Genomic DNA, 27,249 nt, shown 5'->3' on the forward strand with positions numbered 1-27,249 from the left:
CTCACGCTCTGCGCACGCGCTGCCCGGGGTGCCGGGGCGGGGCCAGGCACGTGCGCGCCGGGGCGGTGCCGGTACCGGGGGAGGCGGGGCCCGGTCTGCCGCGCGTCACGGCCCCGCCCGGCCCGCGATTGGCCGGGGCGAGGGAGGGAGCGGGGCCGCGCCGGGCCCCGGCGTGTCGCAGCCAAAGCGTCCCGGCCGCCCCCCGCCGCCCCCGCGCCGCGCGTTCCGCCCGCAGCGAGGAGCCGAGCTCGGCGGGCCGCGGGCTGCTGCCGCCGCTGCCATGCGGAGGGGAGGCGGCAGCGGCAGCAGCGGGAGGGGGTGACTCCTCGGCCCTGCCCCCCCCATGAGACTGTGGCTCGCCTGGCTGTGCTGCTACACCCTGTTCCTGTGGGCGCTGAGGAGGAGGATGTGGTCTGGCCCTGCCAGGTACCTGAGGAGCCCTTTATCCAGGTCTCTGTACGCCAACGTGATGGGCAGTCACGGCCAGCCCGCCCCGGGCGCCAGGGAGAGCCACCAGGTACGGCCCCTGAGGTAGCCCCCTTCCTTTCCCTTCCCTTTCCTTCCCTCCCCACGGCCGGCCGGGCCCGGCAGGACAGTCGCGGTTCCCCCGGTTTGAGGGCGCCCTGAGGGGGCCCCGGGCCGGGCAGCGCCCGCCTGACCCAGACAAAGAGAGGCGACGACTGGGGCCTCCCGGCGAGAAAGTTGGGGTCGGCCTGAAGCGCTGGGGAGGTGTGGGGGGGCAGGCCGGGCTGCCGCTCTGTGAGCGCTCAGTGCCAGCCACAGCGGGGGTGGGAGGCAGGCCCGGTGTCCCGAGTGCGATAACGCGTCAAGTTGGGGGGTCAGACTGCCCCTGGGGGGCTAAAACCTCCGCTTTGCTTCCTGTCCTAGTGAGCTCTGTGAGTAACAGTGCTTGAGCGAGGTCTGCAGGTGGTGTTGTCTGGGTGGGATTATAAACACCGGGATGTTTGGCTCATACGTGTGTGTCTAGAGGAAAATAATCTGAACCGGTTGCAAAAAGTGAGCAGCTGGGAAACTACTGAGCTCACGGAGGCCTTGGAATGGTAGGAGGTGGTTGACTAGAAATGGATTGGCAATGTGATACAACTGCTCTAAAAGGTTAGTGCTGTACTTGGGCAGTATGGGTACGTGGATCATTGCTCTGTGGAGCAGTTAGGTGCTGTGCAGTGCTTTGGGGATACGACTGCGTGTGTTCAGATCCGTGCTACTGAAAACCTGGCAGGAGTTTAGAGGGGCTAGTAGAAACTGCTGTGGTACTAAACAAAGGTATTGACTTATGCTAAGTAAAATATATATAGCCAAGCTCATGAAGAAGACAGCATAACTACTTGAGGAGTGTTGTACAAAGGAAAAAAAAAAAAAGTATACATTGTAGTTCTCCAAGCTGAGGAGAAGTTTTCCACTTCTGAAGTTGTTTTAGTGCTCTGGGTGGATGCTGACTGAGAATCTTGCTACCAGGTGACCGTATTACTAGGGTTTAATGAATACGGTCCGCATTCGGATCATTCACTGCATATGTAGAATGACAGAAACAGAATTTAGATTTACAGAAAAAACTTCTTTCTGCTGAACAAATTAAATTTGCAGATCTTTTCTGTTGTTAAAAACTGCACTAGAAAGACAAGTAAATCAAGAAAATATTGCTATGGAGATGACTGTCATTCACAGGTAAATTGTCTGCAGTATAGTCTCCACTTGTAATTTATTGGATCTGGATTTTACTTCTAATATATCGGTCATTTAGTAAGTTTAATAAGATTTACAGTTACTGAGTTTGTGAGTTTAGTCATAAGTAAGGATTATATGAGGAGGCCTTGGGTACTTGCACTCTGCAGTTTTACTAATTTTGTTAGTTTTGCATAAGTTAGTTACAATTTTTTTCTTTTTACTAATATTAGGTGAGAGTTGTCAATATTTTTTATTATATATCCTAAGATTTCTCTTCAGATTACTTAGTGCTGTAGCTTTTCTACTGTTGCGCTATGTCAGATTGATGAACTTTCTGTCACAAAACTAGTGGCATGAAAAGAGCTCTTAATATATTGGATGTGGGGAAAAACAAAAGTAATCTCTGCTTTGGGGAATTAGTTCTAGAATAAAACTGTTTTTCACCACTTCTGTTATTTGAAAATTGGATTGTTTTTATCTGGTGTGTTTTTTTTCCTTGCAGTTTGTTGTAATTTCTAATATTCTCTGGCGTTACATAGATAGTTGCACATGTTTTAGCCAGTAAGCTTATTGGCAAACTTAACCATGAAGAAGAAATTAGAGGAAGGCTGCAAACAATGACTAATTTCTGGAAATAAGCTTCTCTTCTCACAGTTGTCGCTGTTATGCCCATGCTTTTATGTCAATATACATCAATGTTTGGAAGACTTAAGGACAGGAATTGTAGGGCAGCTGGTTTCCTTGGTCAGACCCTGAAACTGCAGGTAACAGGGTTCGGTGCAGAACCAAGTTTTATGAGTTCGAGTAAGGCAGATGTGTAGCGGTATTGCTTATGGGTCAAAGTCCATGTTTACCGCAGCTCTGATATTTGGATACATTTTCTTCTCTATTGAAAATGGCAACACAAGGAGGCACTCAAAAAGTGCCTGCTGTAGCTAGGCAGCAGCCTCCCAAATCACTGCTGCAGCTGACACCCATCCCTGCCTGCTCCTCAGCTCTGTGGATGGTTCATTTCTGCCAGCTCTTGAAATTGGTTTCTAGAGATGGATGGGCAAAGTATGCTGGCTGCTGCTTTAGTGCTTTTTAACAGTTTGCCAAGGATCCTTTTTGAGACTCACTGGTCCATGCTGATTCATTCAACTAGCACTGTGCTGCAGTGAGAAAAGACTCAAATGGGTAAATCAGCAGTCTTGGGGGTCCCAGTGCCAGGCTCCAGCACGTGGTGCAGGGTTTCTCAAACTCTGGGTTTTAGAGGAAAGGATCACTTGCGATACCTGCAAGCGTGCTTGAAAGTACTGCTGAGGGCCTGATTCTGCAGGAAACTTGGCCAGTGTGAAAGTGGTTTTCAAACTAGACCTATGAAGGTGTATGTTGGCTCCTTTGCTGAAGGGTCTTGAAACACCTTCCTACATAGAGACTGTTTGATGGAGCCCCTGTTTATGAATCCAGCATGTAATGGCCTTCTTGCAGCTGCCTGCTCCCCTCAGCTTGCTGGCACTGGTATTGTGACACAGCAGGACACTGGACTAAGAAACCTGTACCGTTATTGTTCATGTTACAGTAGTGACTGGAAGTCCCATTGTGCTGCTGAGCACTATAAACGTGTGTTAACTGACCTTAACCTTGTTCTCTCCCAACAAGGTGCAACAAACATGAAGGGAACAGCATGTAAGTGTATTTTGCGTAGTGTGACTGTAGAGATTTAGGCACTTAATTTTGCACGCTTGCCCCAGCTGACCATGTCCTGCATGCATTTTTATGAGATTCTGTTGAAACTCTCCATACCTTTCTAAGGTACTTGTGACTCTATCTGCACCATGAACAGTTGCAGCCAGATTGGGAACATCACTGCAAGATCTGAGGGGATGGTAGTAAATATTAGCTATAGGCTATAATTCTTGATATTAGAATATAGATTGGCTTTAGAGATTATGTGGGAAGGGCTGTCAATAACTCTGCAGGAGTGTGAGAGAATGTAAAATAATAGCAATTAAAATAATGTTTAAAACTTTTTTTGTAACTTCAGCATATTGAGTGAATGTTTTTTTTAGCTTGGCATTGCAACATAGCAATGAACAACCTTTTGAATTTTATACTCCACGCTGGCATTCCAGAAAGTTGCAGCATTAGAGATAGAGGTGTGTAAGGTGGGCATGAGGGTCCTAAACTTCAGAATTTTTATAGGTCTGTTTTGTTTTGCACAAGTCTCGTGCATTTAAAATAATGTAAGCTAGGTGTTAAAGAAGTTTAGATGTGCCTTACACGTGGACTATTATGACATTGTTTATTACTTTACCAGCTAAATTTGATAGCAAGAAGAAGCATCCTTTTCCTCAGAATGAGCTGGATAGCAGCTGGCATTTCAGATTTGGCGTAGTTTGTATAGGAGTGGTTATTGCCAGGTAGCATGAGGTGAAAGGAACCATGAGCCCATTTTAACTTGGGCTTCATATTCTAGAAATCTAAAAGTATAGAACTGTCCGTCAGCTGATATTGATGACTTCTTCGATGTGTGAACCTGATTGCTTTTTTAGTAGAGTTGATGCGAGAAAGCTCCTTAGACAAAATTGGTTTGAAAGACTTGTGGACCTGCTTGTTGGGTACTGGTAAGCGAAGAAATGTAGTCCAGCAGTGATACACGACAGAAAAGCTGTTTGAAGTATAGATTGGATTTTCTATCTATATATTTTCCTGGAAAAATATTGCAAATGTACTTCCTGTTTTCTTTTCAGAGGGTATGACAGGTTCAGAGTGAGTTGGAATACATAAAACAAGGTTATCCGAATTCATACTGTTTTACCCGTGTGGTGGTGGTCCCTAGAAGACTTGTGTTTGGTTTCTAGGGAAGTTGCTTAGTAAAATTCTTCAAAGTACAGGGTAATGTGTAAGACAAAATGTGTTACTTCTAGTGAGTAATCTGTCCTCAACTGATTATAGTTCCAATCTAAGTTAAATTAATCTTGAAGCCTGTTCAAAAGTCTGTAGGGAAAACTAAATTTTGATATTTACGGAAATTGATAATAGCTTTCTGTGTGTTCTGTTTCTTTTTAACTACTTCTATTTTTATATTGCTGCTGAACATTTTAATAATGCTTTGTTTCTTTTTCTAGTGGTATGTCTGCAACACAGAGCAGTTGTCTGAATCCCTTCAGCCTATTTTTGTCCAGAGTTACCTTGACCAAGGAACACAGATCTTCTTAAACAACAGCATTGAAAAATCAGGCTGGCTGTTTATCCAGCTCTATCACTCTTTTGTGTCCTCAATTTTTAGCCTCTTTATGTCTAGAACATCTATCAATGGGTAAGTGAAAAGTCAATCTTGGGTAAACTAAATATGTTTTGAATTTTTTTCAGGTGTTCATCCCTATTCCTTGATCTGCCAGTTTTGTTAAACATCTACAGTTTTCCCTTTGCCAGTCTAATAGATCTGCAAAGCCCCTTTTTTCTCTCCACTTAAACCTTCCTAATTAACGCCATTTCCAGTATGAGCAGGGCAGAGGGTGTATTTGCAATTAATAAGTCAGAGGACTCTATATGTATTTTATAACCATTACTTGTCTTATTCCAGAGAATACTCAGAAAGAATTTGAGAGTATTCTTTGTGTTAGATAATGTGTCCTTCTTCCCTCTGTGTTTCTCCCCCTTGCCCTTTTATCTACTGCCATGCCTATAGCATGTGCTGTTGTGATTGTCCTTGTAGAAGGTGGCTGTGTCCAGTCAGTTCTGTATTACATCTGAAGTTTGTGTCCATGTGTGCTGCAAGACTAGGCAGACTGCTACACAGTGCAGAAGTTGCTGAGTGGTGTGTATTGTAACGTTGATGTGGAACTCTCTCTTTTCTCTTATTCTTTAAAACTAAATTTCACCCTGGTTTGTGTGTAAGCTATACTCGGACGGTAGCTTCTGATGTGGCATGTTTGATGAAACATCAATAAGGTGGGAATAGAGAAGTTATAAAACATTATTCTCCTACTGTTATTGCATTGGTCTCATCTGCCATCGGCTGCAGGGGAGTTCAGCTGTTCACGGGTGCTTTTGTATGTTTTCCCAAAAAGTCATTGCCTTTTCTGCTTACTTCTCGTTTGCTCATTGAGACATATGTTTACCAGTTTTAACTCTATGAATAATGTGTTCTGTTACATTTACTTCATTTCTCTGCCATCCCCACCTCTGCACCTGCTGCATACTTCGATGCAGTCTGATTTGAGGATAGTGCCTGGCTGCTAAGGCTAGGAAAATAATCTTTCTCTTTATTTTCTAACCAGATGTCTTTGTGAGCTTTCCTGTGGTGTTTTTAGTTGCTTGTAGCTTTATGTAAAGGTTCTTTTGGTCTCCTCGTCTTCCTTTCTCTTCCTGTTTTTTTTTCAAAGGCTCTCCAGCGCTTTGAGTTACACCTCGTAGTGCTGTTAGGCATAATAGCCACGAACCAATTAGACAGCATGGACTGACACAAGTGTGCTGCAAAGGGGTTGTACTTAAATTGGCTGTATTCTGTTTATTTTTATATATATTTAATATCTTGCTTTAGTTTCTTCTATATAACTTTGTATAGTGTTTCCTTTTTGTTGTTGGTGGTTTTGTTTTTAATAGCTGATCTTTTCTAGGCCTCTTATTTTTTTCAGATTTTTTATTCTTTCGTGCTTTTTCTGTTTACCTTTTTTCCCCCTTGGTCATAAAAGAAATCTGTAGATTGTATTTTTTAAATTTAACCTGCTATCCAATGTTGGTTTAAATGATTTTTTTTATCCACCTCTAGTCTGTCACTGACCAGTTCTTTCTTCCTCTTCTTGTTCTGCTAACTTTCATCTTCTGCTATGACAGCTGAAATCTGTCACCATGTAGTCTTCAAACAGTTACAGGCGGGTATGTCATTAACTTGATCCGTAAAGAATCCAGCTGTCACCTCTACCCAATTCCTTAATGAGTTGTCTATTTTTTATTCGACAGCTCTTGTGTTAAATGCAGAAGGATCTGCAGATAGCAGCAAAAGCCATTGTAACATACGATTAAAAAGTCGTCTCTTTTGCCACTCCAGCAGTGTTACCCCCATTCTTTCTTTAAATCTCTTCCCCGGCTTCCCTCCTAGTTCCACATCCCATTCCTCATTTATTGCGCATACTTCTGTCTGCAGCCATTCTATTTCCTCTGCTCTCTCCCTTTTTTCCTTTTTTTAAGGTAGGTGGGAGAGATTCAAATCTGCAAACCTGACAAATAAGGCTTAGCCTTTCTCTTTCTGTCTTTCTCTCCCCTCTCCTCACTTTTGTGTGTGTGTGATCATCTTGCGCTGCACCCAACAAGCCCTTCCTTTCCTGATCAAATTCCTCCTGAAATCTTAGCCACTATAACTGCATGTAGCCACGTGTCGGATCTCTGACAAGTGGAGGGCAAGTTGAACTGGATTTAAAATTTACCTGAGCAGCGACCTTGTCTGTTTTGTGACTGATTGCTGCCATTCTAAATTACTTCATTGTCCTTGTTAAAGTTTGTATGAAATTGGACATTTCTCATCTTTACCTTTCAGGCTGCTGGGAAGGGGCTCAATGTTTGTGTTTTCCCCAGAACAATTTCAAAGACTGCTTAAAATAAATCCAGAATGGAAATCCCACAGACTTCTCGATTTAGGGGCTGGGGATGGAGAGGTTACTAAAGTCATGAGTCCTCACTTTGAAGAAATCTATGCCACAGAGTTGTCTGAAACTATGATATGGCAGCTTCAGAAGAAGAAATACAGGTATTGTACTGAATACTTCCTACATTGTGTTTTTCAGACATTACAGCAAAATCATCTTTGTAATATTTTATGAATGTTCAGTGTTTTCAGTCAATTCTTCTCATGTTTGATCATTATGGAAAGAGCTGACCTGTACAAAACAGGGAGAGCGAACACATCTGATATTCCTTGTTATCAGGACTTTTGCTATGCTGATGTTCCCTGTTACCAGTTAAGACAGAATTGGCAACAACTGTGTTGAAGTCGTTCTTCATAGTTTGCTTAAATTGCTTTAATCAAGACAGTTAGGAAGACAGAATTCAGATACTGATGAATGAACAGTACATGATGTACAGATGAATTGCAAGAGGAAGGAAAGTGACTGCAAAGAAAGCAAGCTGAATCTTGATAATAGACGCAGATTATTCAGGTATCTCTAATGACTAGGAAAGGAGTGCTCATGGATTACTATGTAAAGAATCTTTTATTCTAGTTATGCTTAGCTGCTGCTGTTAAGACTGAAAAATATTTAGTAATAAAAACCTCAGCACTTTCAGAACTTTGTTGTACACCGGTCACAGCTCCTGGAGGTTCTTTCAGTCTTGTTGAGTAATGGCTAGTATTTGGGGCACTGTGTCCCTAGACTGCAACCCAAAGAATGAAGGAGCTGTAGATATCTTTTCTTCACATGTCCTTGAATGGAAAACTAACAGCAACTGGGTTTGCATGCGGATAAATCAGAGTGGATAAAATGCTGCAAGCCATTAATCATATTTCAGGTTCGTTTTTCCTTGCTGTATATTCACTTTTATTCTAGGACATCACACTATTATAATACCTGGGCTTTTTTTTTTTTTCTTTTATTGCCTGAAGTTTATAAGGCAATATAAAGGTGTGGATGAATATATAGCCATGCCCATTGTTGATTAGTTTTTCTTTTCCAGAAGACTAGAAAGACCACGTCTGCTTTTCCTCATTGCCTAGTTGGCTGACCTTACCTGCACTATGAACATATCCGTAGGGAATTTTTATCCTTGGTGGGTCTCTCAGAACTCAGCTCTGTATCTCTCTCTCTCTGTTTGTAGGGTGCTTGGTATAAATGAATGGCAGAACACAGGATTTCAGTATGATGTTATCAGCTGTTTGAATTTGCTGGATCGTTGTGATCAGCCACTGACTGTATTAAAAGATATTAGGAGTGTACTGGAGCCAACTAGAGGCAGAGTCATTCTAGCATTAGTTCTGCCATTTCACCCGTATGTGGAAAATGGTAAGTACACAGATTAATAGCTATTCACGCAAATAAAGAAAGCTTTTGTAGGTTGTAGTATCCTGAATTAAATGTTTTAGTAAATAATTGACATGTGTGTAAATGACTCTTACAAATAGCTTCTAGGGTGCATGTTCAGAAGTATGAAATCATAGGTAAATAGGCCACACGAGGTAAGATGTTTTCTTAATTCCCCGACATACATTATTGGCACCAACAAAAAGCTCAGATATTGAAGTTACATATCCTGTTCTGCAGGTTGCCACATTTGAGCTGTGTTGGAGCAACATGGGAAAACTGATCTCTGATTAGGGCCCTCTGCTGCCTTCATATAGGTAACCCCAGTTGTCTTTAGCGACCATTGAACAAATCCATCAGAACTGTCTGTAATACTGAATGGAGCAGCTTAGCTCAATCTGTTTCAAGTGTTCCAGATGAACTACACCTAAAAAGTCATAGGATGATAATGTTCGCTGTCCAATATGAGCTCTCAGAATAAAATATAGACCCCTACTAATACAAAATACCAACCATTATTAATACTTTATTAGTAACTGGAATAAAAAGTAAAATTAAGTGCTAAAATTCCTTTATTTCCTGTAGTTGCATTTTAAAGAAATACATGAGAGACTTTTTTCAAATGAATCTTTCCTTGTGACTAAACCTCAAAAGAGACTAAAAACTTCTTTAGATGCCTGTGATTGTGGGGGTTCAGATTGAGGCACCCTAAAGGTGATTCGAGTTGTAGAAGGCTGGTGTTCATCAGTCATTCTTTGGATGCTGCCTCTCCTTGACTTGTCAATGGAAAGGCATGTGTGCACAGAAAATACAGAACTAATAACCTTAACATTCTGGAAATTGTAAATGCAATCAAAATGAAACTATTTTTCTCTTTCTGTATGTCAGTAGTATTTTGGGGGGAGGGAGGGGAGGACACTGCAAAAAGAGTTTTAAGTGTAAAAATGAATGGTGTCAGTTGAAGAATTCCTTAAAATACAGTATTTGAGCGTATAATTTTGTAGATATTCTAAAAAGTAGTATGTCTTATATGAGATGGAGGGTTGACTTAGGCACCTGTATGGTATTTTCAAGCACATTTGGTTACAACGTCCTGTTGCTGTAACGTGGAACAATTTGATTTCCTTTCTTTAAAATTCCGTATAACAGCCATGTCTTGCTTGACTTTCATCAGCATATTAGAAGCAGAAATTGAGAAGTGATCTGGGTGTTTGTATCATTTGCGTGACTTCAAAGCTGTGTGCCATGGTGTTTTGCAATCACTGTTGCACACCGCATCTACTTTTCTACGTGTTGTTTGGTAACCATGTGATAGGCCACATGCAACTTCCTCACTCAACAGGAGGTGGGGAAATTAAGGAAGAAAAAACTACGTCGGGTCCATTTATATCTATCACTAACTGCCTACGGCATACTGGGAAAAGAATAGGATATTAAATTTAAAAATCCCTGGGGAATGGAAACCTGTCCTGTGATTGTTGAATTCAGAACAGATTTCAGCTTCCAACAAGTAGGAATGACTAAGACTTCTTGTAAACCAAAGTCAGACTCTAGTTTGTGCTGGCGACTTGTAAACGATTAGTCACTTTCTTTAAGACATCTTTGTTTCCTTTGCTTTTTATAAGTCTCAGCTAGCACAGTGATGTTCTTTTTTTTTTTTTCTGATCTGCAGGGTATGACAGAGTAGCTTTAGTACGCTTTTATCAGTTGAGGCTGTTCCAGTTAGCAAATATCTACTGAAACTTTAAACATACTCAGTTTGCCTGTTTAGCACTGACCACTGATACTTTACCACTGATATGGGCCCATATAAACATCTCTAAACAATGCGAGTTACCTCATGCACAAGTTAGTGTCATTCCACTAAAGCTTTCCTGCTTAAGATCTTTTCAGCTATAGTCTAAAGAAATAGTGAGCTGCCAGACTGTCTTATAACTCCTTACTATCAGCTAATTAAAAAGTCTGGACCTGCCAGGTGAAACTTGTGAATTTTAGAGGGGGGAATAAATGGAGAAGGGATTAGGCAGGTAAGGTGTTTGATCAGTGTATAGATCAGTTTTTAGAACTGGAGACCTAAAGATAAATTTCAATCAAAACAAGATATTTGGGTTATTACACTTAATGTGAAGGTAATTGGAGAAACCCTCAGTGTGAACAGTATAAAGCCTGCTCTAAGAGAACAAAGCAAGGTGGAGTAGGAGGTATAATTTGTTTCTGTGCTTTCTGTTTCTGGAATTACAGTGACACCTAGAGTCCAAAGTAGCTTAATCACAAATTAAGCTTTCCAGAGGAGTTTTGTTTTCAATGTATAGAACAACAAGTAAATGCACTTCCTGTGCATTTCTAAATTTGTCAAGCCATACGAATCGTATGGTATCGTAATAAAATGTTATTGTGTGAATAGTCTAACTTTGGTTTTGGTGGGCATCCCATAGGGTGATCATAAAATGTTTTATATTTCCTAATATAGACAGTGTGTGTGTCTGTGCATGTATATATATATATGAAGGCAATATTAGATAATCAGCCTGGATAGTGACATTTTCTTTTTGAGCAAATTAATGTTTCTATGATTGATTAACGTGGATAAGAAGAGGAAGGTGCATTTTTCATCTTCCTGAAGTATTTAGTACTAAATTGAGCTGGAAACATTACTAGATGGACCCTTACTTTGTCTGTTTTTTTTCAGTTCTCATGTCACTGATGTGCAAAATGTGGCTTCAGTTGCTAAACAAAGCCTTGCTTTATTTAAAGGATGACAAAAGATGTAACTGTTCCTTAGCAGGGAGAATGCCTGATACCAACAGGTCTCTTCTGAAAGTGCTGATTTGTAGATTGGCTAGGTAGTAACTTCTCAGTATACTTCTGTTTTCATGCCTGTATCTGTTTGGAACAGGCACGCAAAAGCAAAAATTGGTGCTACAAGTAACCCTGACTTTGGATGGTAGGATTGGAAGAAAGGGGGTTGTCTGTCTAGCAGTTGAATTTTGAAGTTACAGGAGCAACCTTTTCATGACCACCACTTTGCTTTCCTCAGTAAGCTAGGATGAAGTTCCCAACCCAAATGAGCTTTACAATGATAGTACATGCATTTATATAATCTTTTTTTCTGCTTGCCTATCCACAGAACATGTATGTTTTGCTGTTTAAGCTACTGTAAGACTCCGTAACTATTGATCTATGTATCCATTATAACTAACATGACTGAAAACAGAATTTCACCATGAAATTAGTTTATTTTCTAATGGTGTTGATTAATGTACATCTTACACAAGTGTTTTAATTTGCATACAAGAAATACATGTAAATTCATGCTGAATGGGAAATAATGTGTAACATAGGTCATCAAAATCAAGTGCATTGAACATTGTCTGTTTAGAAAACACTATGAAGATCACTGCCCTGTAAGGTTTTCTCCTTTCTTTTTAAAGCAAAGTAAGTCTGTGAAGAAGCTTAACTTCTTCATCTGCCTCTTTGGTTACACTAAAAATGCCCAACGAATTGGAAATGCAGCACATACTCATCTGTTCTGGTAAACAGTGTCATCTTCCAGATGATCCTAGGGGAAGAAGAAATGTGGAAGCGTTTACTCATTGATGCAAATGTTTATTGTTATTGTTTTGAAAGGCAAAACTTTTTTGAGGCAAATTCCATCTCTTTATTGTTTCAGTAAACTCCTTCCCTCCCTACTTATCTAATTGCATTTGTCTGTGTGGTATCTGCAGGATTCTAAACATGTTTCTTTTGCTTTTGGCTTCTCCTAATCTTCAAAGAGCACAGAGGCAGTAAAACATACTTGTTATTTTCACTATGTTTTTATCTGACACTCAAACCAAGGACCAGGTCAGCAGGGACTTTAAAGGGATAATTACAGAGGAAATCATTTGGCAGTACAGAGGTGAATAAACTAAAAATGTTTAGAGGAGAAGTGTTTGACTTTGTATTCTGTTTCTTTTTCTTTCTCATCACATCTCTGAAATAGTGCAGCATAAGCTTAGAATGTGAAAGAATTTTTAATGTTTCTCTAGAGAAACAGATTTTTTTTGAAGGATGATTTTGAAGCTGTTTTCATTGCTTGCAAATACATGTGATTTCTAAAATTTTCTGTAACTTACCTGGCATATGCAAAATTACTGTCATATAGTTATTCAAGATTTACTGGCCTAAGGTTGGAATGATGAAATAAGCTGTGTGGTTTTATCCAGTGTGTTGAATACTTAGCTTAGGCTACAGAAGTTTAAGTGTGTGGGGAAATATCTGTAAGAATGTTGTAGAGTTTGCTGAAACTGTTTTGTTTTGCTTCTGTCATCTTACTCTTCTGGACTAAGGGAACAAGAGGAACTACCATTGAAATATTTTCACGAATGAGCTCTAATAGGTTTGTGTGTTTTATCAAACAGTCCAGAACAACTTGCTGAAACCTCTTGGCAAAATACAAACTTAAAGGGGCTTCATGAAGTGTACATAAACACACTTTTTTAAAGGTATATGAAAAGCGCAGTGTGTATATACACTCATATTTGGTTGTGTATATATACGTAACAGCATATGACATACTGGCATCACGAGCATCTCTGATACAAAACTGTCTTGCTTTATATTTTATTTTTCCCCAGAAAGGATGCCTAACTTGAGCCCTGATATTGTAGGCCTTTCGTGACATGAAACTTTGTGTCCATCTGGGAGGAAAATAATTTTTATTCCCAGACAACATATTTGTCCTGGTTCTAGCCTTACTGGAATTAAGAAATGTTGGATGGCTTAGGAAATGGAAGCTTTTTTTTTGATTCAGTACTGAATCTGAACTCAGCTATCAGTTTTCTGCACATGCAGACACTGCATATATGGGAATATCGTAATCTGTGCTCTTAGATTACAGATCATATGAGTGTGTTTCTGCACAATGTGAAGGTGTATATCTGTCCCAGGAAAAATGTTCCTGTAAACTGTCTTGATCTCTTCTTGATCATGTAGAATCTTTGACTATTGCACAGAATACTTTTTTTTTTTAAGAGACCTCAATCAACTTTAAATAAGAAAAAAAATCTAGTTCCAGAGGAAATAGAAATGGTAAATTCTTAAAAACTGTTAGTTCCTCTCTTCCCCCACTTTTTATTCCCCATACCAGTAGAAACTTACAGGCTGTCGGGAGTGCTCAGCGTACCTCTGCTTTTGAAGTTCTTGGGCAATTGCTTGAAAAATTTTTCGTCCGCTGGTGATTTTCTGCAAATTATGTAAAATATTTTAGCTTAGTATTATGTTTGAGGTTGGGAGAAGCATCTTTTTCTAGCATCTTTTTGTAATTCTGATTTTTTTATTTTTTTTTTTTTGCTTGTGTATGTCTTTGGAAAAGTTACCGAATAACACTTTAGGACCGTACAGTTAGTCAGTCAGAAGGGTTTAAATTGCATTAATATCACATCTCTTAACATATATACCTTCTTTAATAGATTTTTAAATACTATGGATTTTTTTTCTTTAATTTAAGGAATCATGGCAATAAATGGTCTAAGTAGACTTTTAAACTAGGGGTTTACCTGAATGCACCATTTGAATAAATAAAAAAATCAATATTGAAAAGTTATTTTAAAAAGGAGTTCAAACAAAATTTTCTTGCAAGCAAAACTTAAAGGAAGCTGCATGTAAAGGATGATCCTTAGGTAGATTTGACTTTATCCTGTATCCAGGTAGTTACAAATTAACTAATTAGTTAAACATTAGGTAAATGTAAAATCATTAACCATCTCTGCACAAATCTGAAGTGAAGCCTTTACAGCTGTATATGTCCCTTTAACTGAGTCATCAATTAATCACAAAATTGATATCGGATATGTACTTCAAAAAAAAAAAAGGCTCAGAATCACAGATAAAGCAAAGTGATAACATACACAGTTCTCTGTTCTCTGGTCTTCATTTCCACTTTTACTTAGCAGCTTTGGTTTTAACTAGGAGGAAGGAGAAAAAAAAGATGGAAACATAACATGATATAGCAACAGCTAAAGTAGCAGAATAGTTGAGTGGTGCCCTGTTACAGTGGAAAACAGTCTGTAGATAAGTAGATATTATAAGTAGATATCAGCTTATACCATTGGAAAAAAAATCAGGCATTTAGGGCCTTTTTCATCTTCTGGTAGTAGATGTTGCACATATCTTTGCTTTGAGTACAATGGAACTTGCTTGAAGCTACCTAGTTGTCAAAAATAAACCAATTTACATCATGGATACCAGGTTTTCCTGAGAAAAGGCATGATTAATTCTTTCCACTATATGACTTCAGGTAGTTTAAAGAAAACAAAACAACATCAAAAATGAGTGTCCTGTCTTTATATATAAACAGCCATCACTGCAGCAAAGAGCCATTTACCATGTCATACCACATAGGACTGGGAAGTCCTTATTCTCATGTCAAAGTAATTATTTAAAGATTCCAGTTGCAGCTTTGGGTGTTTGTATTTAACTAAATTCAGTTTTGTTCTAGAAAAAATAAATATCAGATATTTATATAATTTTAACTGTATGCATTCTATTGTGTTTGTTTCCTATATCCATAAAACTTCTGCCAAGTCTCTGATAATTTTAATTTTTTTTTACCACTGTCTATCTTCTGTATATGTACAGTATATGAATACAATTTCATTGTACAAGCAAAGTCAGATTGCAGTAACTTTGCAGCTCACAAATATTTTGACATTAAATTTAAATTATTTTACTTTTAATGGAAGCTAATCCACAAAGTTTATGACTTGCAATGGTAATTTCTAACTTTGTTTTTTGAGTGTGCCTTGACAGATACAGTTTCCAACCTGCTGATTAATACACGTGGTATAATTTTAGTTTTATAATACTGTTATTTTAGACAATTTACTTAAAATGTGGTTGCTATTTAGAGTAGAGGTATGGGTTCGCAGATGTGTGCAGCATATGAACTTCAACCAAGCACCTCTTTAGAACTTAACTGTAAAAGTTATGGAAGCTAGGAATGTCTTTTATTCCCTTTATGGAGATGTTAAGACTGCTAAGTTAAATAATGAACAAAAATAAGTTAAATAATGAACAAAATCTGTTTGAACCTACCTTGTAGACTATAAGGATTGCGCATACAGTAGTGCAGTATAGAAGTAGTAAGGTTGAGATGATGATCATGCAGTTAAATTCTTCAGTGCTATGCCTCTCTGGTCATTAAGTAAGAGTAAGTATTAGAATAACGGATAGTTCTCCTGATTTATGTAATTTTCTTAAGACTCTGCATTTCAGCCCCCTTCCTTTGAGGAATTAAAAAACTTCACACGCATCATTATTTTTTGATTTATTTTCAGTCTGAATTCCCTTGCAAGATCACTTTTGTTTCTCTGGACATTTGTAAGGGCAATGAAGACTTGTTATTTTTGATTATGGTCCCATTGAGGGATAGATGGAGAATAGAGTCCAGTTTTCTGCTCTAATAAAGGAATATCTGAATAAAGCTTACAGGCTTTTGTTCAGAAATACAGTTAGACAGGGGAAGGAATTAATACAGCTGGATTATTATTTTCCCTATTTTTTTCTATTTTAGCCATGTAAAACTGAAATGTAATTAATGTAGCCTCCTCATATTTTAGTTACAAGGCAAACACTACAGAAGTACAGAACTAAAACATTTTGCTCGAGTTGGACCAGTGAATCCCCAGTTCTGAAACGCTGTGCTCTGTTGAGCATATTTCTACTAAACAACAGTTTCTCTGCTTCTTGTTTTCTGTTGATACTTCCTTTCTGACAGCCATTAAGGTCTGTATAAGGGGATGTAGAGTATGGTTAGATAGTACAGAGTACATTTTTCTGCTCTAGAATACTAGAGTAATGATAGAGCAGTCTAACCAGCAAATGCCATTAAGATGGTTATTTGTAGAATCCCTCCATAATTTTACAATTAACAGTTTAAGAAACTCATACTACTCCTAACTGCTTTGTTGGTATTTCAATCTTAAATGCCATTTTTGAGAGTATAATAGTATTTGGGAAAGAATTTTCTTTTATGATTCATTAAGGATGAATAACCGACTGACCTCTTTTTGTTAGAACGGTTCCATCTCCTGTTCGCTTAGAATGGGATGAACTTGAATCTGAAAATGCTATTCCACAAAAATAAACAGCACTGTCATTTACAGTCAGATCATTGATCTGAAGTGCAATGCTATTTTCTGATATTTGTACTTTGAACTTCTGATCATTTGTGCATTTAGGAGTGCACAAATCCTCATGCTTGTTAGTAAAAAACCGAAACCATAGAACTTGAGGCTTGGACAGGGAGCATCCAGAGGCAGAGAAAGCACACGGCAGGGACACTGTTTGGGTGGAATATTCAGCTTCCTGATATCTGGGTTGTCTTACAGTGACTTGGCATGTATCTGCTGCACCTGTTGAGAATAAACAATGAGGGGTAGTTAGATAAGCAAGGCATAATCTAGAAAGAAAATAAGATGCTTATGGTTCATGCTGGAAAAGGTAGGTAGAAAGGGGGAAAAATGTTTTTCAAACTTTAATTTTTTAAGATGGATGGACAAGGTGGGTAACATAAATCTAGATGCTCAGTGGTATGTCTCTCCAAAGGTTTGTTTCTCCTCTACTCTTCCTGATGTGGGAGTAAATTGAGACAGCCTGATTGCAGGTGGTGGAAGTGTCATAAATGGAGACATTTAAAACTTAGCAATTTCATAACATTGATTAGAATTCATAATAGTTCCTGGATATGCCTTCACTTCGTGGTACCTACTCACTCTGGGTTTCTAAGGATAACAATGTTGCTTGTTAGTTCTGACATTTAAAAATGTGCGTAGAGAAAACAGGAAGTTCAATCAGGGAAGAGAATTCTAATTAAGGAACCGAAATGTTTAATATGACTGGTCTGGGAGATTTATTTTATGTTTTAAAGTCCTTACTGAAATCTATAATTTAGATACTTTTGATGTGTCTAGTTTTATGCACATTGCTTAGTTATTTAAACAATAGAATGAGGATTATGCAGTGAAAATGAAGGTAGTAGCTTACCAGCATCCTTTCCTGCTTTCTAGAAAGTAAAAAGTTAGAATAAAAATAAACTGAAATCTGTCTTAATCTATTGCTGATACACAATTGATAAGCCTGTCTACTGCAGACAGTCAATGCTGTCCCTTTATCGTTTTTCTCACCAAATATTTTATGGACCAAATCCAAGCAGATTCAGTGTCTGTGACTTCTACGGGAATGAAGTTAAATTCTATTTCTCCATTGGATGAACATCAGAGCCATTCCATAGCAGCTACAACAACCTGAAGGATCTACTAGTGTAAAGTATTGTAAGTGTGAAAGGCAGTAGGTTGTGCTCCCACAGTTGATTGCCTTCTCCTTTCCAGCTAACTCTTGTGCTCTGGTTGACCTTGCAGAGCAGAACACCATAGGTTCAGTTCATACAGATACTGTCTGCTGGACTTCCTAAACCTTCCTTCCAAACAAGCACAGCTGCACTGAAACCATGCTGTTGCTGCTGGAGCACTCTTTACAGGAGAGTGCAGTACGGTTTCACCCAGAAATCATAGATTACATTTCAGAATTACAGAATAAAAAGCATTTGCTAAGTCATTTCATTTGGAAGTTGCATGAAGAAAGCAGAAATTAGCTCAATTCTCAGCAAAACTTTTTACTACACTTACAGTTATGTTGCAGATCATAACCACAACATATTCAATCCTGTAATTTCTATTAGATGAGAAAATACAAGAAGCTTAAAAGATGTCTTACCAGCACTGTACAGAATCCAGTTGAATGCCAGCATTAGCATTTTCTGGAAGTTGTTGAAAGATGCCATTTCTTGTATCTCTCTGGAAATGATTCTGCTTGAAGGAAGAGGAACTTGTGAAATTTTTGGAGTTGCAGAATGCTCTGTATCACGCGATTTAGAGCTTCCTGTTGAGAAGGGCTTTTACTATTGTATTTGGTAAACTTGTTAAAGGTACAGACCAAACCAGAAAACGTTTCTGTTGTTTGTGGATGGCATTACTTTGAAAGTGAGTGAACACTTTTTACTTTTAAACTTGGGAGTTGTGCATGTAGTCCTTCAGGTTGCTTTTTTGGATATAACAAATGACAACACGTTTCCTGATGTAATGCATACGTTCAGCTTTGTAATTTTATCTGGCCTTAAACTGTCTTTAGTGTATCAGCTAGTAAGTGGCTGTGACAGCAACAGATTCTGTAGTCATCCCTTATCTAACTAGCATGGTGGTTTCCTAGAAAAAAAAAAAACAGCAAATGATAATTTTCAACTTGCTGTCTCTATTTACTTAACTACCTGAAGCCATCTTTGGCCAGACAGTAGGCATAAAGAAAAAAATTATAATGCTGAAAAACGTCTTCATTAAATTGTCTGTCTGTCCGTCCATGTCTGCTGAACACCAGCCTCAATAAAGGAAGGTACTTTTCAGCCAGTTTTGGAGCTGCTAGTTAAAAATGTAGCCAAAGATAACCTTAAGAAGGAGCCTCTTCTGAACTCTTGGGGGGGAAAAAAAAAAAAAACAAAAAAACTTGGGGGGAAAAAAACTGATCTATCAACAATCCTACAAATGGCTTGTCAACCTCATATTTGGAGTGGAATGGAATATAATGTGTAATATAATTTGTTTAAAATAAAGTCTGTTTTATAACTAAAACAAAACTCTTTTCTTTTCTCAGTAGGTGGCAAGTGGGAAAAGCCCTCAGAAGTTTTGGAAATCAAAGGGCATACTTGGGAAGAACAGGTTAATAGCCTGCCAGAAGTTTTCAGTAAAGCTGGTTTTGCCATAGAGGCTTTCACGAGACTGCCATACCTATGTGAAGGTGATATGTATAATGACTACTATGTACTAGATGATGCTGTCTTTGTCCTGAAGCCAGTGTAAGTGTATATGAAGTAAATCTCCAGAATCAGTCCCAAGAAGCAGCCTCTGAAAGAGAGTTTTGATTTACGGTTACGTAAAGGGAGGGAATTTGGGGTATTGCCGTGCTAAATAAATACCATGTAAGAATTTTAAAGGCCAAAATACTAATGTATTTCTTTGTAGTGTTTAGGAAAAAAAAGGGTTTTGTTTTATTAAACAGATTCTTCAGTTGAGAATCTTTGTTTTTAACCAGCTCTTAAACCAACAATGCATTCTGCAGTCCAGCAGTAATGGGGGATACTTTTTTTACACTTACCTGCAACAGGGATCAGATCCAAACAAAAGCAATAGTCCTGATAATGAGGAAACTGATACAATGTGAATTGTTGTTAAAGAAATCAACTGAAATCTGGCAATAAAGTTATCCATTCAGTTCAAACCTTGTTGATTATAAACTGTTGAAATGGATATTCTTCCATGCTAAGTTACTTTCTCTCTTACTGTCATTCTTCATGTTTTTATTCATGCTAATAAACTTTTTTGAGATGACTTTTTGCATTAACTTTTGTGTTCATTTTTGTAACCATAGCCACGTTTGTCCGCAGCAGCTGCTCTTTGTGTTAAGAATTGCACTCTCAGTAGCAGCACAAAGTTGAGTTTATTTAAACAGCATTTAAGTATTGTTTAATGGGATAACAGTCCACAAAAAATGAATCACTTTTGGTTGGGTTTCTTTCATATTCCTCTCAATGCCTCATAAATTCTCCTTGCTTTTGCATATGCCATTTTCCACCTAAAGGGGCTATGGTAGAACTAGACAAAACGGCACTTTAAACTTATGGGTTTGATAACAAACTTCCTAAGCGAGTTGTTCCTAAAAGCCAAGAGAACTTGTAGGCACTTACTGGCAAACTTTTTGAGAGTCAAACTGCCTCTGAGGCTTAGGGACCTGATTTTGAAGGTTTAAATAGCTTGGAACAGTTGTTTGTTTTTCCACGAATACAAAATAAATGCTATTTATTTTAAAATGTCTTATTTTAAAAATCCTGTTTAAAATAGCTAATTTCTGGCAGCTGAGATAAAACCTTCCTTTAAAATGACAAGTGGCATCACCAGTAAAGAGTAGAGAACTGGCAGACGTGTCTTGTTGCTTGGGATGTAAGTGTTGTGAGAGAGCAGAGGAACCTTAGCTTGTGTATCAACTGGTAAGTAAAGCAAGAACTGATTTGTCTTATGCTTTTGAAGTATAAACAATTTATTTAACAATTGGTGATCTTATGCCAGGTAGGATGTTTTAGCTTGTCTTTTTAGGTTTATCTTGGACTTCCTTTGTTTAGTGATGTCTCTTGCAAAGTTAATAGCCTTTTATTCTCAGTTGTCTTTGTGTAAGATTGTGTTGTGTAGTAAGGAGTGAGAGGCTTGACTAGTGTTTTTTGGTTGTGGTTTTTTTCCTCCAACAGTAATGCAGGCTCAGAATTACTTCAGCATCTGCTACTGAATTTTGGCACAGAAAACAGATTTGTCTAGAAAAAATGAGCTGTGTATGTTTTGGAGTGAGTTTATTCTTTTTTGTTACTTTATTTGGACCTATATCGTAATAAGAAAATATGGTTCTTGTGTAATTAATTTAGCTTCATGTAGTAAATGTATATTAAGACAAAATTCTTCCATGGTACTTAAAAGTTTTACTCCCACAGGTTACAATCACATGAGAGACTACACGTTTCACATCTTTCATATCTTTTAGTCCTGTCATTTGGGATGTTAGTTTGTAATAGTTTTTAGATGTTTTGGGACAGAAGATGCAATGTAAAAGTAATTTTTGTTATAATTTCCTATTTTGTTCCCTTTGTTTAAACAAGCATTCTTACACTTGAGGTACAAAATTAAACACTTACCTAAAACATGAGCAATAACAGGGAAAAGCTGTGACCAGAGTAAGCTTGAGTTCTAAGGGACTGAGTCTTGCAAGAGTTGATGTTGGTCTTCGGATGTCCATAACCAGTCCTGTGGGTTATTCTTGGGGAGCAGGGTGCTGGGGGGACCACTCACAGCACGGAAAGCTCTGCTGTGTGACAGCTTCCTCACCTAATAACTACCATGGGTGACACAAGGCACTTGTCACATGCTTGTCTAATCACGTTGTCTTTGTTATTAAGATGATGCAAAATTAAGTGCAAGTAAGTTAAAAGGGCCACAAATATGGGTGTAGGTATTAATCAAAACACTGCAGTCCTGTTCTTAATATTGTGCTAGTTTTGCCTAGTTTCCGTTTCTGTAATATATCTGCTATGTACACATTCATGCAGAAGAAAAAAAATACTTAGTAGCTTCGTCCTGTAAAGATAATAGTTTGGGCAGAAAATCTATGCAGCTGCCCATTTTCCTGCTGTGTTTTAGGGGAAACCAGAAGTATTTCATGTATCTGGTGATTATCCTCAAAAACCTGCTTAGACCTATTGAACTTCTAAGGGACTTGTAAGTCGCAACGTGAGGTGTAATGTGCAGTATTTTGCCCTGGAGAGTAACTAAATTATCTGTTTTGTCGAGGTGGCACTGGATATGTTGCATCGCAGGAAAAAAAGATGCTGTGCAAGGGCATGGTTTAGTTGGGAACTTTCAGCAGAAATTTGGATGAGTTTCATCTCTCAGAAGGCACAGCACGGCCCCCTTTGGCTGCGTGGCCCCAGGTACAGTCAGTTCTCATCCTGCTCCCAGGAGCCCAGAGCCACCTGCTCCTGCTCGGGGTACAGAGGTGGAGGGCCCTGGGCAACACCAGCCTGGCCCCATTTGTTGAGCTCTCTTCATCTCAGGACGAGAAGAGGCATTGTGGGAGTCCCTCAGCTTCTGATTCCCCCCAGCGGAACCCTTTCCCTCCCCACTGGGTGCTGCTGGGCAGGCACCTGGAGCTGCGAGGCGGTGCTGGCCCCGAGCCCTGCCCTGCCGCAGGGGTCCTGGCTGCAGCCGCCCACTTCTTGCACTGCGGAGCGTGGGGAAGGAGGCGCGCACAGCAGAGGCAGGTAAAGTGCTGCGGGGCTCTGGCTCTCTATAGGTGCCACAGGAGCCCAGCATCTCTTTTCTCAGCCCTCCCCTTCCTTCCCTCCCTCCCTCTGCAGCCTGAACCCCCTGAGCATTCTCCTATAGGGGGTTATATGCTGCTGCATATAGGGCTTTTTCGCGGAGGTGCTGAGAGCCTGGCTGTGAGGGGGAGGATGGGCACCAGCGGTGCGTGAGGTTATCGGCAAGACTTCTGATTATGAGGTTAGCTTTCTGGTTATCAGGCTTCAGATAAGGCACTGGCTGCATCGAGGAGGTGGGTGATAAAATGTCTAGGATTTCTTTACATGGAGGAGCGTGTGTTTGGGGAGCAAGAGGACGGGCAGGCTGTGAGCTCCCCATAACCTGAGAGTCCTGCAAGGGAAGTCTGAGATCTGGTCACAGCGTATGCTGCTGTGGTGCAGGGAAAGCTCTGCAGGGAGGTGCCAGATAGGATCTGCAGGGCCACAGGCTGATTTGGGATTGTGAGAGCTCTAGGCAACTTCTGTAAATGGACTAGTTTAACTGACAAAGGAGAATACTTCACCCCACGGATTGTTTTATCAAGCAGGGCTATTTCACAGCAGATCTCTTCTGCACCTGCTAATTGTCCAATGCAGTTAGTTGGGATAAAACAGCACTACCCACCTCATATATTTCCCTGTATTTCATCTCCTTGTGTATTAATTTGGTATGCTTTAATTAAAATACACTCCCTGATCAAAGTGAGTGTGTTGGAATAAACAAATCGGGGTTGACATTAGTAGCATGATTTAAACCGTACAGATTAATCAAACCTTGCTGCAAAACTAATAGGACAATGGCAGAAACAAACACAAGAAAGTTCATTGTCCAGGAAACCAGATACATCTGAATGAGAGACTGCAGTGTGGTACTCCCAAAAGAATTGTTGAAAAGTGTTTCAGTGCGTGTAAGAAAAGTACAGAGGCACTACCTTCTTGAAGCCTAATGATTATTTTTTTTGTCATCCATCAGTTTGAGTCGCTCCTGTTACAGGACTTGAGTTATGTATTTGGTTAGACTGAGGTATTGCTAGAGGCTGTTGACAGACGTTCTCATAAGAGTACCCTGCTGATATGTGAGTTTAAACAGTCTGAAAAAGGTGTTTCTAATTATCAAATGTTCAAATCTGTAATTCAATCCATGGCAGAGAACAACAACAAAAAAAAAAAAAACAGATCCAAATTCAGCAAAAAAAAGAAATGGGGAAATTAAGCGTAGCGGCAGATAAGCCTTTGAAAGGAAGGTAAGGGAGAGAATACCTAACAAAGCGATCTTGTGGTCAGAGAAAAGCTGGCTGATGGGACCTCTGTATCATTTGTTAAAAATTATGGAGTAATTCCAATGCAAGAAGCTGCAATCTGCAGAGCATCACCTAATATCTGAATTAATTTGTTGCTTCCCCTGTGGGGATGGTGACCCCCGCAGCTGGGCAGAGGCAGGAAACCCTCCCTGCAGGGACCTGCTGCAGCAGGGGGCTACGGTGATGGTCCTGGTGCAGGGGAGGGAGCGTGGCTGCAGAAATGCCTCTGGGAGAGGGACCTGCTCAGTCCCCACTTCTTTTCGATCCTGGCTGTGTGTCAGGCCAAGCAGCTTTGCACTATGTATCCTTGTCCTTCAGGATGTAGACCAAATGGAAAAAAAGAAATCAAGTTGTATAGGACAACTGAGACTGTTGGTCTTCCCTGACAAGAATCAGTGACGGCCTGGTGCAAAGCTCTGGGAGTCCCATTACTGCCCTTCCTTCCAGTTCATTTAGCTTTTGGTGACCTTCATGTTGCATAGCACAAGGCAGCAGGGATAGCAGAAGCTACTAAAGCACGTATTTGCCTAGAAACTATGACCTGGCCGATGCTGGAAAAATTGATGGTGTACTTCTCATGAGTACAAAGACTAGAGGTTTGAGCAGTCTAAATAAAGTGGCATGGTCGTGAACCCACGTGTTGCTTTTCCACAGGGGCACAAGTATATTTTTTGGGCTCTCTGCAGAGTGGTGGTACGAGGGAGGGGTGGAGTACTTGACACTGATGCAGAGGGCCAGGCCGTGGTGCAGATCAGAGCTCTGCCAGTGGAAGGTCCAAGGGCTGCTCCGCAGTGGTCATACAGGCAATTCCACAAGCTAGGGAAGGCTTTGGGATTGTTTGGAGTTTCATTTCTATTTCTTTTTTTTCATTCTATTTATTTTTATTTTATCTGAATTTAATTTTTTTCCCAACTAAATTGCATTTAAGTCATATTTAGTTGGATGTGGCTTAGTAAGGAAACAGTGCTGCTAAGAACAAAAGTAAAAGAGCTGTTTGGCAAAAGGGAAAGCTGGCTGCACACATACACTTTATACAAGCCTACTAGGTGTATCTCTATCCTGGAAAAAGATCTAAATGGATAGCTTGGGAGCAAGCACTTTTAGATCGTTCTGATCTCAGTCTGCACTCCATAGCTTATGCTGGCTCTAATTTATAGCTATGAAAGTTTGGGGTGAATACTGCCTTTTGACTTTGTTCTTTTTATTTTCCTTTTCAATCCAAATATCTTCTGATTCTATTAAACACTAGAAGAAATGCCCAGACTTTTGAAGATATGTTTCTTATTGATATTAATGAGTCCTGCTGAGATTACACACAGTCAGAACTCTGCAGGTAAGACCAGAAATCCTGTCTAAGGGATGGATTCTGTGTGGATGGAAAAAGCTGCGTGTGGTAAAATAGGTGCAGTGCTATTTAGTAAGTAGGATCATATTCTCTGCTCTCTTGGCTTCATGGAGCTCCACCAGCAAAGAATTTAGGCTAGATTGTTTGGTAAACAGTAGCCTTTTATTTTCAGTGTTTTTCTATAAATACTTTTAATCAAAGCTGCATTGCATGTGTGAAAGTAAATTATAGGTGTATATATAGTTTGATGACAAACATTTTTGTATAGCAATTGAATGGTAAAATGTTAAATCAACTTTTAGTAATGGGATAATCTTTTACAGATTTGCCTCCGTTATTACAAAAAGCTGTGGTTAGTATTTTTATTTGATCTCTCTAATAATGTTTTGTCATATAATCTAAAAATAATACCCGTTCACATATATTTATCTTTTTTTCCTTAGGAGGAAGTAATAACTGGGAAATATCTGAATGGTAAAATGCAAAATTGTTCCCACTTATGTTTCTAAAAGGAATTAAAACTCAATATGTCACTATAACTGTTTCTGTTCAATTTTTCATGTATAGCTCTCCTCGATATACTTCATTTTCAGAGGTAATGTATTACTCTCACCATCTTGATTTTAGGTATCATCTTGCACTTCATATACAATGTCTTTCATTTCCACAAAAGCTGGAACATTATGGATAGAATGAAATTGGCTTGTGATTGCTTTGATTTAGATCTCCTGTGAGGAGTATTTTATCCTAATGAGGAAAAAGCCTTTTTTCATGATAAAGCAAAAAACTTGCATCGAATGAGGCTGAGAACATGCTACAGTATTCAAAAACTTCGATAGTCAATTTTGTTCATATGTTTCAGAATGGCTTTCTAAGGAAATTAGGTGTAGTTCCAGCTTTCTGCCCATCTTTCAGTCCCGCTCCATCCCATATCCATTCCTTTTCCTCCAGCTCTTTTTGGCAACTTTTGAATTATTTTCTAATTTTGTCTAAATCTGAAAGAGCAATAAAAGCCTCAAAGACAATTCTACTTTTGTGAAACTCAATGGCTGGGTAAAGAAGAAAAACATTAAAGATGCTGCTGGGGGAAACACAGTAAAAATTAGTCCCCATACTTTCTTTCTATAAGCAGATCAGGGCAGGCAGAACAAGGTGCCAGGGGTAGTTGTAGAGCTCCCAAATAGCCACTGGAGATGGTACTAATGGCAATGTGTCAGAAAATTGAGATTACTGTGGGGCAGGTGGAGTTAGATGAAGAAAAAATTTAATTTCTCATCCAACTATTAATTTTCATTGCGTTAAATATATTAGCTATTAATCTAGTTAGGCCAAAAAGCTGAATACTTGTGTCATTATGTTGATAGTGACAGTGTTTGCTTCTCCTGTTTTTGTTTTGTCTTGTAATCAGCCATTTTAAATGTTATATTATTTTACTGGCATTTTTGGTCCTATTTTCTGTTGCAGTTCTAATGCCTGGACAGCAGATACGCTTACAAAAGTTATGGCATATTTTCATGCCCAAGATGTTGTATTTACTCTTAGCAGCCTGCAGGTTTGTGACATTTAAAATGCATCCAAATTCTTATTTAAAAAGGAATTCTTAATTAATAAGCAACTTATCTCCATGGCCAAAGCTAGTTTGTTAATAGAGATAATAGTCCTAAAGTGTAGCAGAGAAACAGGAAATAGGAATGCCTCCCCGCCCCCCCCCCCCCCCCCAAGACTGCAGCAGTATGCAAGGACTAAATCACGAGAAGATCATTTTGTATCAAACCTGATGGTGAGCAGAAATTTGGAGTTTTCAGGCTCAGTGTTTGTTTCTGAACTGTGTGTGTGCATGTGCTTTTTTTCTCCATAAAATGGAAGGTTTCTCCCAGATTTTGACTGTGGCTGTAGTTTGCATTGCTTTTGGTGGAATGAGAGCCTCCAGACCATCCTACAAAGCGCTTCCACCTTGTAAGACCTCTCTGAGCTCTGTTTTCTGTAAGTTGT

General features: G+C 39.3%; 3 protein-coding genes across 7 annotated transcripts in view; 2 read left to right on the top strand and 1 right to left on the bottom strand.

Annotated features, from left to right (window-relative positions):
- The first annotated feature begins 164 nt into the window (after positions 1 to 164).
- METTL9 (methyltransferase like 9) lies at positions 165 to 20,098 on the top strand. Of its 4 annotated transcripts, XR_005824671.1 has the most exons (6): positions 203 to 517; positions 4,797 to 4,987; positions 7,208 to 7,417; positions 8,482 to 8,666; positions 8,925 to 9,001; positions 19,368 to 19,505. XR_005824671.1 is itself a non-coding variant. In XM_040575008.1 (5 exons), the coding sequence occupies exons 1-5, from the start codon at positions 344 to 346 to the stop codon at positions 19,571 to 19,573; spliced, it is 966 nt and encodes a 321-aa protein (XP_040430942.1). In that variant the 5' UTR covers positions 165 to 343; the 3' UTR covers positions 19,574 to 20,098. The 4 variants fall into 4 exon arrangements, 3 of the variants coding, with proteins under 3 accessions (XP_040430942.1, XP_040430940.1, XP_040430943.1); XM_040575008.1 differs by lacking the exon at positions 8,925 to 9,001 and having other exon boundaries at positions 165 to 517; positions 19,368 to 20,098; XM_040575006.1 differs by lacking the exon at positions 8,925 to 9,001 and having other exon boundaries at positions 201 to 517; positions 19,371 to 20,098.
- On the bottom strand, positions 11,884 to 18,890 carry IGSF6 (immunoglobulin superfamily member 6). Of its 2 annotated transcripts, none has more exons than XM_040575010.1 (6): positions 18,438 to 18,890; positions 16,727 to 17,077; positions 15,759 to 15,856; positions 14,573 to 14,629; positions 13,849 to 13,907; positions 11,884 to 12,243 (listed from the first exon to the last, which is right to left on the bottom strand). In XM_040575010.1, the coding sequence occupies exons 1-6, from the start codon at positions 18,502 to 18,504 to the stop codon at positions 12,168 to 12,170; spliced, it is 708 nt and encodes a 235-aa protein (XP_040430944.1). In that variant the 5' UTR covers positions 18,505 to 18,890; the 3' UTR covers positions 11,884 to 12,167. The 2 variants fall into 2 exon arrangements, with proteins under 2 accessions (XP_040430944.1, XP_040430945.1); XM_040575011.1 differs by having other exon boundaries at positions 13,824 to 13,907; positions 18,438 to 18,886.
- A 3,656-nt stretch (positions 20,099 to 23,754) lies between the features above and the next one.
- Positions 23,755 to 27,249, top strand: part of OTOA (otoancorin) — a 34,587-nt gene continuing 31,092 nt past the window's right edge. Inside the window, exons 1-5 of the mRNA XM_040575012.1 lie at positions 23,755 to 25,245; positions 25,581 to 25,609; positions 25,701 to 25,731; positions 25,825 to 25,852; positions 26,722 to 26,809. Of these exons, the coding sequence (XP_040430946.1) occupies positions 25,167 to 25,245; positions 25,581 to 25,609; positions 25,701 to 25,731; positions 25,825 to 25,852; positions 26,722 to 26,809 (255 nt within the window). The 5' untranslated portion in view covers positions 23,755 to 25,166. The remainder of the gene's footprint in view (positions 25,246 to 25,580; positions 25,610 to 25,700; positions 25,732 to 25,824; positions 25,853 to 26,721; positions 26,810 to 27,249) is intronic.

This window comes from Cygnus olor, chromosome 15 (assembly GCF_009769625.2).
Source record: "Cygnus olor isolate bCygOlo1 chromosome 15, bCygOlo1.pri.v2, whole genome shotgun sequence".
Lineage (NCBI taxonomy): Eukaryota > Metazoa > Chordata > Aves > Anseriformes > Anatidae > Cygnus > Cygnus olor.

Bases quoted from the DNA above. Each gene is read 5' to 3' on its own strand.
- IGSF6 (XM_040575010.1), bottom strand. From the start codon at position 18,504: ATGGCATCTTTCAACAACTTCCAGAAAATGCTAATGCTGGCATTCAAC. The intron at 14,630-15,758 runs GTAGGTTCAAAC...CCTTCCTCCTAG, and splicing joins CAATCCTTATAGTCTACAAG to TTAAAACCAAAGCTGCTAAG. The intron at 13,908-14,572 runs GTATGTTATCAC...CATAATTTGCAG, and splicing joins ACCAGAGAACAGAGAACTGT to AAAATCACCAGCGGACGAAA.
- METTL9 (XM_040575008.1), top strand. From the start codon at position 344: ATGAGACTGTGGCTCGCCTGGCTGTGCTGCTACACCCTGTTCCTGTGG. The intron at 4,988-7,207 runs GTAAGTGAAAAG...TTTACCTTTCAG, and splicing joins TCTAGAACATCTATCAATGG to GCTGCTGGGAAGGGGCTCAA. The intron at 8,667-19,367 runs GTAAGTACACAG...TTCTTTTCTCAG, and splicing joins TCACCCGTATGTGGAAAATG to TAGGTGGCAAGTGGGAAAAG.